This window comes from Leucopleurus acutus (assembly GCF_964270905.1).
Source record: "Leucopleurus acutus genome assembly, chromosome: 16".
Taxonomy (NCBI): domain Eukaryota; kingdom Metazoa; phylum Chordata; class Mammalia; order Artiodactyla; family Delphinidae; genus Leucopleurus; species Leucopleurus acutus.
In genome coordinates this window covers 60,121,738-60,134,238 of record NC_139158.1, presented here as the reverse complement: position 1 = coordinate 60,134,238, position 12,501 = coordinate 60,121,738, and the positions used below count along the sequence as shown (strand labels likewise).

Here is a 12,501-nt window from a genome sequence, read left to right as displayed (position 1 = left end):
TGACCGGAACTACTGTACTGCTTTCGCAGAGGTCACAGATGTTAGACCCTCTTTCTCGCCGGCCCTGCCCCCTTTGCCTGGCCCATCACATCCTGCCCTGCCATCCCCAGGCTTCAGTTTCCTCATTTTCCCGATGGAAGTAACTTTGTGGCTGTGAGCCTGACGGCCAAGGTTGGCCACTCCTCCTCTGCCTGGCTCCAGCCCCTCCCGTCCCCTCGGGGCCCACACAGGCCCTGACCCCTTGGCCCAAGGCAGAGGGGGTTGTCTTGTTTTTCCTGAGTCGCCAGGCCCAGACTTCCTAGGCTCTTTTCCTCCCTGCAGGAGATTCTGTTGCTTTTCTTCTGGGTCAGGGCTCAGAGTAAGCAGAGTGAGTGGGCAGGGAGCCAGGAGTGGAGAGTGTCAGGGACCAGCGGGCTGTTGAGGAGGAATGCGCTTTTCAACTCTCAGCTCAAGCTGCGATTCCCGGCACAGGCCCGGCTCCGCCAACCTTCCAGCTGGAGCGCTGAGTCCAGTGTGGGCCTGGTGCATGGCGCTGAGAGTCAGGCGCTGGTCCAGTCACAGCTTTGGTGTTTGCTTTCTGAGCCAGTGAGGGAGCTTCTCTGAGCCTCAGTGGCCTCATCAGAAAATGGGGCTCATTGATTCCTCCTTGCAGAGGAGCTGGCGTGGGTGCCTCTGCCACCTGGATGTGGGTGCCTCTCATAAGTTGGGAAGGAGCTGCCAGGGCTCTGGCCTCAGGTTCAGCTATCCCTTTGTGGTTGTCTATATCTAAACCTTGATCTTGGAAGGATTGTCTACAGTGAGGCCCAGTGGATGAGGCTTCCTTATTCTCCCAAGTGTAGGAATTGGGAGTTTGATCAAGAGGAAGTGAAGAGGCCCATTTCTTGCAGTCACTCACCTCCCTGCCACCTGTGCAGCAGCCCTTACACAGAGTCAGGTGGTGTGTCCATTTTGCTTGGCAAGTGTCTACTTAGTGCTTGTTATGTGCTGGACACTGTTCTAACCTCTATGTATATTAAATCCCACCCTCTGTGGTAGGAGATACTATCAACCCATTTTACAGATGAGGCACATAGAAGTTAAGCAACTTGTCCAAGGACAGACAGCTCATCAAGGGCAAATCCAGGCTGTCTGGGAGTAACTCTCCCAGGCTGCACTTCAAAGCTGGCTTGACTGAAGTGATCATGTGACAGTAACCCCAGCTCCCCTCCCAGCCCCAGCTCCACCTGGGGGAATGGAGTCAAGTGTGTTCTAGATGGAAGGAGGCCTTGCTGGGGTCTCTCCCCATGCAGCAACAGGGTTTCCTGCCTGCGCAACTCTGGTGTATAACTCTGATCCCCAGCAGCCTGGAGGAAAGGAGAGATTGCTCCACCCTTGACAAATGAGTAAACTGAGGCCCAGAGAGGCCAAGCATTACCCACAGCTGGTAAGTGAGGATTTGAATCCAATGGCTAAGCTCTTTCCCTCACCCATCCTCCCATCCCCCATCTCTGTTGGGCAAGGCTGATATTGAAGACAGGGTGACAGGGATAGGACCAGGGTCAGGCAAAGAGGGGAGGAGCAGGTACAGATGTCCATTGCCACTGCCCATCACTGGGGGCAGGACAGAAAGTGGCCACATCAGTTCCCAGCACCCAAAAGCCTCGAGAGCAGGGTCAGGCCCAGGGAGGTTGGGTCTGGGCCCTGATGAACATGCTGGTCTTATCTTGGCCATACTCTGCTGACTCTCTGGGTTACAGCCACACCAAACATTTTTCACTCCTTCAAAATCCTTTTGCTCCATTCCACCGCAGGGGCTTTGCACTTGCCATTCCCTGTGTTTGGAATGTTTTTCCCTTCTCTTCCTTGCCTAGGAACTGCTCATCCACTCTTTAGATCTCAGCTCTGTCCTTCCTCCTGGAGCTGTCCCTCCATCAAGGTTGGGCCCCCTATTATCCACTCCTAGAACAGGTGAGCCCCTCCCTCACAGCATGTATCATGGTTTATCATTACACATGAGAAATTACTAGGTTAGTGTCTCTTCCTCTGCTCCCAGAGGGGAAAGACCAAGTCTTCCTTGCTTACTGCTGAATCCTCATCCCCTGCACAGTGCCTAGCGTGTAAGCTTGCAGTAAGCATCAATGGAGGGGATGATGAAGTGCATGGAGGAATGAACAATCTACCTGGCAAATTGAGTTCAGAACAGTGCATGTGTGCACGTGTGCAGGCCTGTATTTCGGCACATAATCCCAGAGCTTCATAACTGTAAGGACGCATGGATTTTTCATAAGGTTTCTGACATGCTGTGTGTCCTGTCACCACAAGATTGTCCCTGCCAATGACCCTGGGGTGAATGTAGTCGAGTCATTCCTCCACCCAGGGTCAGTGTACTCATCTGTAAACTGGGTGGCATGGAGAGGCAGTCAGTGTAGTGATTAAGAGTGTGAGGTCTGGAGCCAGCTTGCCTGGGTTCAAGCCTACCTCCCTCACTTCCTAGATGTGTGAACTCTCTGGGCCTCAGTTTCCCCACAATAAATGGGGATCATAACAGTCCTCACCTTTTAGGGTATCATGAGGTTCAATGAGTCAATGTTTGTAAAACACGTATGATAGTGCCTGGCACAGAGACAGTCCTGTTTGTGGAGTAGCCACAGCAACACATTCACCCCGGAAGAGAGAAGAAGCAGTAACAGCATCTCCCTCTTCCCTGCAAGAAGATGCAGCGCCAGGCATGCTCCCAGACCTCCGCATGCACTAGTTATTTGGGCCTCACAGCAAACTCAGGCATGTGCTCACCATTGTCCCCAGTTTACAGATGGAAAAACTGTGACTCAGGCTTTTCCCACATTTGCAGAGCTATAAATCTCACAGATACAAGGTCGAGTGAACAAAAGCAAATTGTAGAAAGAGATAGGCAGTGTGACCACTTATACAGGAAACAAATATACATCGGTTAGGGAGGGACCTGGAGTAGGAGGTCGTCAACACAGAATTCACAGTAGCCATCTCTGGTGGGGGAAGGAGGCAGGAGAGGGTGAGGGGCTTAGCTAGGTTGGTAAGGTTTTGTTTCTTAAGCTGGGTTGTGGGGACAAGAAATTTCATCTGATTTTTCTCTCTACCTTTTCATACATCTAAAGCATTTCAGTAAAAATTTCAAATGCATAGAATGAACAGCAAGGAAACTAACCAGGAGATGATCAGGGGATTGGGTGATTTTTTTCCCTCTGCGTCTTCACACACTTCCATATTTCCCAATTTTTGCACACTGAAAATTCGTCAAAAGCTGAGAAAAACAACTAGGCTGCTGGCAAGAGGTAGAGCTGGAGCTGGACCCTAGGTCAGCGTGACCCCGGCCGCTGTATTTACAGCCTCTCCCTAGCTCATCTCTGCGCCTGGGGGACCCATTTACAGTCTCTGCAGAACTTTCATATGGGGGTTCCCCTCAGCTGCTTGGGAGTCACCTTCCATCCTTCAGCCCTACTTGGTAGACCAACGAGTGTTGGACTGGAGTCGGGAGTAAAGGGCCACAAGGCTCCGCCAGCATGAGCTTCTGAGGCTCTGTTCCTCTGTCCAAAGGAAGCCGTTTTGCTTTCAGTCATCTCCTCACCTGCAGACCCCACCAGATCTCTGCATGCTTTGCTTCATTTTGTCCTCACCTGAGGTACTTGTTTTCATGCTCCCCACTTGGCAGACGAGGAAACTGAGGCCCAGGGAGGAGAAAAAGGGACTTTCCCAAGATCACACAAGGCGGGGCACAGAGAAGTTGGTTGGGCTCCTGTGCTGACGCCAAGAAGGATTGCCCTCCTGTGCCGAGCATCCCAAGCACGTTTTCCACAGCTGGCTTCCCTGGGCTCTGGCTCTATGCCGGGCGCTGTCTTCAGCCCTGCACGTATATTAGTTCATTTAATCTCCACGACAACCTGCAAAGTGGCTTCTACTAGTACCCTTGCTTCACAGACAAGAAAGCTGAGGCACAGACTGGCAAAGTGATTGAGAACACACACCCAGCAAACAGTAGAGATGTGATTCAAATGGAGTCAGTGGAGCCCCAAGGCCCACGCTCAGTCTCTGTGGGATTTACCCCAGGCCCTGGGCCGAGGATGGAGGTTGTGACAGTGATGACGCCTAGACGGAAGTTCAGGGTTCCCTCAGCTTTCAAGGGCTGCCCCTGGTGACTGAGGTGCTCGCTGAATTTACTCTGGCAAAAGAGCCCTAGAGAAGTTCTCTTTGGCTGAGGGCCTCCCGGGAGAAGGGGAAAATCTAGCACCTGTGAGTTTTCCCTCTGATGGCCAAGGGCCTCTCTGTTCCCCAGGCCCCAGTTGGGTACCCAGGGACCAGGTCACAATGGACATGTCTTGTTTATTGTGTTGAGAGCGTGGTTTCTGGCATCAGACAGCCTGAGTGTGAACCTGACCTCACCCTTCCTGGTCTTGTGATCTTGGGCAAGTCACCTCACCTCCTGGTGCCTCAGTTTCCTCATCTGTTAATGGGCAAACAATCTTAGGCTCATTGTGAGAATTCAGTGCAATAATTCCCACAAGGCACATAGGACAGTGTCTGGCGCACAGGAAGTGTTCCATAAATGCTGGCCATAACTCCTGTTCTATTTCTTTATCTTACCCTCTCGCTGGGAGGCAGGATTTTAAATTCCACTTTGCAGAGGAACTACTTGATGCAGGTGGCTTCCCCAGGGCCCACAGCTGGTCGGTGGCCCCCCTGGGACATGACCCCTGACTCAGGCTCCATTCCAGACATTTCAGAGCTGACTCTGGGGTTAAGCAAATGCTCGGAGGCCGGAGTGCGGGCAGAGCTTCAGGCTGAGGGGCAGACCTGGGGCCTGTTTTCTCACATTTCCTGCCCAAGGAGTGAAGGGGAAGGGGTCTGTGTGTATCCCAGCCAGGCCAAGCTCTGGGGCCCGGGAGGAGAGAGCCAGGAGCTGCCCGTATGGGATGGCCTGCTCCTCTGGGGAATCCTGCATGAGGGGCTACACTGCCTCTGCTCCCTGCTCATCCCTACGCCCAGGGCATCTGTGCAATCCATTTCTAGGTTCCCTCCTTGGAACAATAACCCCATTCTTCCAAGAAGTAGATGCTGTTCTCCCCACCCCCTTCCCCAGCCCCAAACACTTTAGAGGAGCCAGCGGTGAGGTTAGGAAATCAAACCTCAAGACATTTTGTTCGGCAACCAAGATTCATTTCTTGTTTGGATAACCGAAGGCTGAAAATGCCAAGAATTTACGGGCAGCCTGGGGAGGCCAGGGCAGCCGGGAGCCCCGGCCAGTTTGGGAGGATCTTGGGCTGGGCCAGGACCCCACGCTGAGCTCCCGCTGGATGCACTTTCGATCCTCGTTCAGCCAGGCAAGGCCTCGCGACCGCTGGGCCGAGGGACCGAGTTATTCTGAGGTTTGACGTCAGGGACCTGGAGCGAACAGCAGAGGCTGGGGGGCTCCTGCCCAGCCTCTGACCCTTCCCTGCTTGGCTTTGGGTGCAGAAGGAGAAGAGAAAGAGGCCCCGGCTGAGCCTGGCTGAGGGGTGGGGTGCTAGCCATCGGGCCGGTGTGTCCTGGGTCCTCCAGTGTGGACAGAGCATGTGGACACCGGGGAGGTAGAGGCAGGAGGGATGGATGGCCTAGGGGTGAGGGGAGACCAGAGCAAGAGACTGGGAGAGACTCAGGTAGACGCCAGCCAGACAGGAGAGAGAATAAGAGTGACAGAGGCACCCACGGAGTTAGAGAAAGCGAGTCAGGCCACCGTGAGAGCCCTAGGACAAGAGGCAGACAGACACAGAGACAGAGAGAGGCAGAGACACACAGAGAGATCGGCAGGGAGGGCCAGCAGTTCTTGGTACAGGTAAGAAAGTGGAGGGCTCCACGGTTTCCGGGTTCAGAGTCTGCCCCGCTCTCAGCAGAAGCTTTGCTACCCTCAGGTGCTGGGGGTAGGACGGGAGCCTGGGGACTTGCGTTTCCTCACGCTCCTCATGTGAAGGAACGGGTCTCCTTGGGGGGCACGGGAGAGGGACTTCCTGGCTGGCAGGCCTGGGGCGCTGAGGCCATGACAGGACAAGAGTGGGGCTTTATCGAGCACCTGCTATGGGTAGATGCTTTCTGGACGCTGCCTCTCTCGACCCTACATCAAATGTCAGGAGGAGGACCTTTCACTCTCCATCTTGCGGCTGAGGCTCCCAGAGCTAATCTGAGGTGGACCCAGGAGCCAGGCGCTAACCACTGGTATGCACGGCCCAGCGAGGGAAGCCTGCTCTCCAGCTGGCTCTGTCCCACCCACCCCTGTCCCCCCAGCATTCCTGCTGCAGCTCTTCACCCAGATGAAGTGGTGGAGCAGAGCCAACGTGCATCCCGCTGAGCTGATAGCCGGCTCCAGACGTGAGTCATTGGGCAGCGGTTCCAGGAGGAGGGAAGAGGAAGAGGAGACTAATAGAAGGAAGGGGAGGGGAGGGGTGCCTGGAGGGGAGTGAGGACGGGGGAGAGGGAGCGGGGGTGGGCACCCCCATGCACCCTGAGCCTAGGCAGGAGGACACCACAGCAGAGTGCTGAAAGAAGAGTAGGTATTGGGGATCTGGGAATTCTGAGGCAGAAGGGAGCACCCCATTGTCTCAGGTCGGGCTTCCCCCACCTCGTTGACACCCTGCAGAGCTGGAGAAGGAAGCTGGACTTTGGGTCTCGCTGCTGTGCCATTCTGGCAAGTTCCTTCCCCTCTCTGGCCTCAGTTTACTCGCCTGTATACTGGGAACAGGGAGAGGGGTTGGGGGCATGGGCTGAGCAGGTATTGGCTATGGCGAGCTTGCAACAGGGAGGCTCTTCCCTGTGCCGTCCCAGCTGAACGAATCTTGCTGAGAGCTCAGTCTGGGAGGCCAGTCCTCCCCAGTCATCCCTGGTCATCCCTGATGGCGATGGTGATGAGAATATTTTGAAACTCATTTTTTTCCTCTTCTGGGAGATTACAGCAGGAGCCAAAAAGAGGCCCTCAAATTTCAAATACTGTGAGATAAGCCCAGACCAAGAGAATACACAAGAGAAGAGCCAGAGGCAGGTCATGGTCACAGAAGGTAGCAAGCACTCGTGACCAGAGGGGGAGAGATGACTGTTCAGGGGCCTTGTGTCTCTGAGCCAGGGGCCACATGTCTCATCTGGGAGAGGAAGAACTCAAGAATTGCAGGATTTGTGTTTCTTTCCAGGGAGAACTCCTAATAGAAACAGCCAACATTCATTGAGAATTTACTGTGCGCCTGGTGCCGGGCAAAGGACTTCATACGCATCATCTCATTAAATATTCATAAAGGTAGATAGTATTGTCACCACATTTTATAGGTGAGGAAACTGAGGCTCAGAGAGGTGAAGCAACTTGCCTCAAGTCACACAGTCAGAAAGGGGCAGAATGGGTCTCGAATCCCAGAAGTTGGGCTCCAGATTTGGGGCTCTCACATTCCAGGCTATGCTGCTGCCCAGGAGGTGACAGGATCCAGAGGAAAGCGACTGCCAATGGGTCTGACCTGGTGGCAGGCTCCACCAGCACAGGGTGACCTGGCAGTAACCCAAAGACCAAAGGGCATGAAGGGGACACTCAACCCAAGGGTACCCAGGAGATGGCACAACAAACCTCTGCTTGGACCCCAACAGAGACCAGGCAGGATTGGGGACCCCCGAGAATACCAGCATGGACAAGTGACACTCCCTGCCCCAAGGTTACCTGCCACCCTTGGACTGACTTGACAAGGATTGAGCTTCCCCCACCCAGTGGTGCAGAGCTCCAAACAGAGATGATGTTGAGTGGAGTAAAAGCCTACTGAGCTGCTGTATCCCTGCCCAGGTGAGCGACCCCACGTCTCCATATGTTGTAGCCGGGCAGCAGGCTGTGAGTGGTGCCTGAGTGGTCTCACTGGTCCTCCCAGCCACCCCTTAACATACTGTTCTTCTCTCCACTTTGCAGAAGGGAAAACTGAGCCTTGCTTATCAACCGCCACGTGGCAAGTAAGTGCTGGGGCCGGGATGGGAACTCAGGTCCACCTGATTCCCACGTCAGTACTCTTTAGCCCCATGGTGCTCCATGGTGACCCCTGCCTGGGATTATCAGGCTACGTGGACAGATACCTGGAGAGGACACGCCACTGCCAGATAAAGAGGCGAGGGACCTCCTAACCTGAAAACCATTGGTTTAAATCCATCATTTGGCTCAGCCAATGTTATCCAAGCACTAGACACCAGGGGAGTCAAAGATGGATGAGAAGGTGAGACCTGGGGGAGAAAAAGCAGGTGGGAGGTGAGAGAAGTGTCCACAGGAGAGGTGACAAGGCCTGAGCCAGGGCAGTGGCCAGGAAGACAGGAGGATGGCCTGAGAAACTGAGGCAACAGGATGGTTGGGACCTGCTGCCTGGGGGTGAGTTGGGGGTGAAGGACTCCCCAGGGCCATAGATGACCTACTGGCTGGGTGGTAATGTCTTCAACAGGACAGGTGGGCAGGGGAGGGAAGAGCTGAGTTTCAGGCAGCTTTGGAGTTGAGATACTGTGAGCCCTTGGAGAGGAGATCAGGAGCCCATCAGATGTTGGTTTGGTGTCACTGGGGGGCAGGTTGGAGACGGTGCTGCTGGAAGTGACAGGGGCAGCCCTGTGGGTTGTGCCACGAAGTGTGAGAGGAAGCAAAGAATGGAGACTGTGTCCTAGGAAACACCAACATTTCAGGGTGGGGAAAGGAGCAGGAGTGGCCTGAGAGATTGGAGGATGCTTGTGCGTCCACGCATTCATCCATTCGACAGACATGTATTGAGCACCTACTATGTGCCAGGCACTGTTCTAGGCCCTGGGAACCCAGTAGTGAACAAAACAGACATGGCTCCTCCCTTCTTGGGGCTCACAGACCAAAAGGAATGCTTTTAAGAACAGGTGGTGGTAGGTGTAGGTGTTAAGGGAGAAAACCAAAGCTGAGTAAAGGGATAGAGAGTGGCAGAAGGATTGTGGCTATTTTAAATGGGGTGGACAGGCAGGGCCTTTCTGAGGAGGTGACATTTAAGCACTAGACCTGAGGTGGGTCAGGAGTGAGCCACAGAAGTGTCTGGGTGAGGGGTGTTCCAGGCTGTAAGGATTTTTGTTCAATAACTAAATAACTAAAGAGAATGGGAGTCCCAGGAGGGTTTTGAGGAGAGGATCTAGCTTAGGTTTTAACGGGACCCCTCTGTCTGCTGAGTGCAGAATGAACTATGGGGGTCAGGGTGGAAATGGAGCCCAGGGCAGTGGCCATGACGACCATACGGGTAGGAGATGGAGGTGGCTGGTCCTGGGTGGAGGTAGGGAAAGTAGTCGGAGTAGCAGCTGAGGACTGGTTGATGGAGACTGTTTCTAGAAGGATGATATTGGTCAGCAATATTAAATTTGCCAAGAAGTCAAGTAAGATGAAGACTGAGCTGTGGCCATTGGAAGTGGGAAGTGGGAAGTGGGAGGCTGCTTAGGGAAAGGAGAGAGTGGAGGAGGAAGTGGAGGCAGAGCTTGTGGATTTCTGAGAGACAGGCCAGACGTCAGAGGGTGTGGGGGTTGGAGAAGGGGCTTGTTCTCCTTCCTCCTCATTCTCTGCTTTCTCTTTCTTTTTTAACATAGGAGATACTTGGATGCAATTAAAGACTGAGGGGAAGGAACAGCAGAGAGGGAGGTGTTGTTAGAGACACAGCAGGGCATGGTTGGTTTGAGGAGGTTGAGGGGCTGCAAGGGATGGAACCTGCAGGTAGGGAAGAGTGGCCTTGGCTCATGGAGGAACACTTCCCTCTGAGCCAGAGAAAGGCCCTGGGGACTGGTGGGTGCATGGGTGAATCTGCAAGTGTGGGGCAGGCCCCATTTCTCTTTGAAGTAGGAGGTCCATGGTCTGGTGAGATGATGGACAGGGGGTGAAGATGGAGGCCTGAGGAGGAGGTGAGGTTTGGCACGACACTTATGGGACTGGAAACAGCTGCCTGAAGAGACACACACAGATTTCAAGGCAGCATGGAGCCCCCTGGGTTGGGCTCTGGTGTATGAGGCCAAGAGCTCCCTTGAAGGGGAATCCAGGGGTGGGATGGTGGCAGCTGGAAGCGCTGCAGGGCAGGAGGGGTGGAGGGCAAAAAGGCAGGGACTATGGGAAGATGGTGAGTGGGGGGCTAGGGAGATAGATGGCCAGGGCAGGAATGAAACAGTGTGTATTCGAGTGTGTGCACAAATCAGCTTGACTAGATACATATAGAGCAACCTCTCCACCTGGGGGATGGACCAACCCAGGGTATGCAGAAGGCAATCCTTTGGAAAACAGGAGGAAACCACCAGAACTTCAGTTTACATGATGTTATATCTTATCTTCTTCTTTTTTTTTTTGCGGTACGCGGGCCTCTCACTGTTGTGGCCTCTCCCGTTGTGGAGCACAGGCTCCGGGCGCGCAGGCCCAGTGGCCATGGCCCACGGGCCCAGCCGCTCTGCGGCAATGTGGGATCCTCCCGGACTGGGGCACGAACCCGCGTCCCCTGCATCGGCAGGCGGACTCTCAACCACTGCGCCACCAGGGAAGCCCCATATCTTACCTTCTTAAAGTTCCATTTTCCTTTATCTCATACCCTGTACATATTATATTAATATGGGTGCACGTGCATAAATTCTAAATAAATATGCGTGCACTGGGGGAGCGAAGCGTTGTTTGCTGATCGGGCAAATGATCTGAAAAATTTGGAAACCATGGGTAAGGAGGGACTGCTCCCCATCTTGGACACCACAGGATGCCTTTTCTGCCCCCACCCCACCCAGGGCCAAACCTGCCTCGTTCACCTCTGTACTTCAGTGTCTTGCCTGGGGCCTGGCACATGGTGGGTGCTCAGAGTGTCTGCTGAAAGTATGAGGACAGGAGACCCTAGAGTGGCCCTGGCCTTGGGCAAAAATGGCAGTGGAGTCCTCAACTCCTTGATCTCTGCCACGCCATATTCAATTCATCAGCAGAGCCCATTCGCGCCCTCTTCAGAATATACTAGAACCTGACGGCCACACCCCCTACCCCAGCTCCGTTCTGCTCCACACCTCCATCACTTCTTGCCTGGTGGCTGCAGTGGTCTCTTCTTTGGGCTCCCAGCATTGAATCTTCTCCTACAGTCTATTCTGTTAAAACTAAGTCAGGTGTTTCTCACCTGCTCAAAACCCTGCAATGGCTCCCGTGATGCTCAGAGAAAGAGCCAAAATCCTTCCCAGTGGACTCCAAGGCCCAACATGGTCTGCCCTCCCCTCATCTCTCGGATTTTGTCCCTCACCCCTCTGTCCTCCTCCTTTCTGCTCCAGCCACACTGGCCACCCTGCTGTTCCCCAGGTAACCCAGCTACATTCCCACCACACAGCCTTTGTACTTACTGATTCCTTTGCCAGGAATGCCCTCCCACCAGATACCTTCCTGGGTTGCCTCATCACTTTGCTTGTTCTCTGGGCTCAAACATCACCTCCTCCGAGAAGTCCTCTCAGATTATCTGACCTCAAATAGTCACCTCTGGTCATTCCTTGCCTTTTTCCCTTTTTCATTTTGCTTCACCATCTGACAGAATAGATATTTATTGTTTATCTCTTTATTGCCTCTTTCTTCCACTAGGTCGGACAGGGATGTACGGTTCTGTTCACTGTTGTATCCCCAGCGCCTAGGATGGGCCTGGCCCTTAATCAGATGAATGAATGAATGGCAGTTAGGGAGTCAGGTTTCCAGCTCTGACTCCGCCCAGTCTTGCTGTGTGGCCTCAGGCTCCTCTCTTTCTGGGCCTCATCATCCCAACCCGTACAATTCGGAGACAAAGGACCTATCAGCCTGGCCATCTGTGTCCAGGGCAGGCCTCTGGGGTAGATGTTTCACCTGCTGCTCGCTGCGCACCACCCTCCTGCAGGCCCAACCCTTACCTTCTGCAGCCACTGTGTGTTGTTCTCTAGCATTTTTTCCAGCTGTCGTACCCGCTGGGTCGGCCAGTCCCCTAGGTTCAGTGCGGCTGCCGGGGAGTCCCTCTGGAGGCTGTTGGAGCCCCCGAAGGCCTCGGGCTCTGGCGGGCAGGGCTCAGGCTCGGGCAGCACGAAGGTGTAGCTGCACTGGCCATGCTGGACTCGGTGTGCCCGGCGGCGCCCGCCGGCCTCCTGCCCCCTCCGCTGGGCCACAGTCGTGGTGGCCACAATGAGGAGGAGGCCACTCAGCAGCATGGCTGGCCGAGAAGGCATCCAGAGATGTGATGGCGAGGGGTGTCAGGTCAGAGCCCAGGGGCCGTGCCTGTCCACCGCCTGTCTCCCTGCCCAGTTTGCACCCACCGTGGCCAACAGTGGCCAGTCCCTCCTGCACAGCCGCTGCAGCTGCAAAGCCCTGTTTGGCCAAGCTCCGTCCAGGCGGCTATTTATACTTGCTTCCAAATACCACAGCTGCTCTGCTTCCTCCCACCGCCTCAGGCTCCCGCCCCAGACACCCCCTCACCTCTCTGCTTCCCCCTTTCCCTTCCTGCCTCCTCACTCTTGTCCGCACACTGCTGTGTCCCTGCACTGGCTTGCCTGCCT

General features: G+C 54.6%; 1 protein-coding gene across 1 annotated transcript in view; it reads right to left on the bottom strand.

Annotated features, from left to right (window-relative positions):
- Positions 1–12,174, bottom strand: part of ANGPT4 (angiopoietin 4) — a gene marked incomplete at both ends in the record, with an annotated part of 39,016 nt that extends 26,842 nt beyond the window's left edge. The window contains one exon of the mRNA XM_082856745.1: positions 11,866–12,174. Coding sequence (XP_082712871.1) covers positions 11,866–12,174 — 309 coding nt within the window. The remainder of the gene's footprint in view (positions 1–11,865) is intronic.
- Between the last annotated feature and the right edge of the window lie 327 nt (positions 12,175–12,501).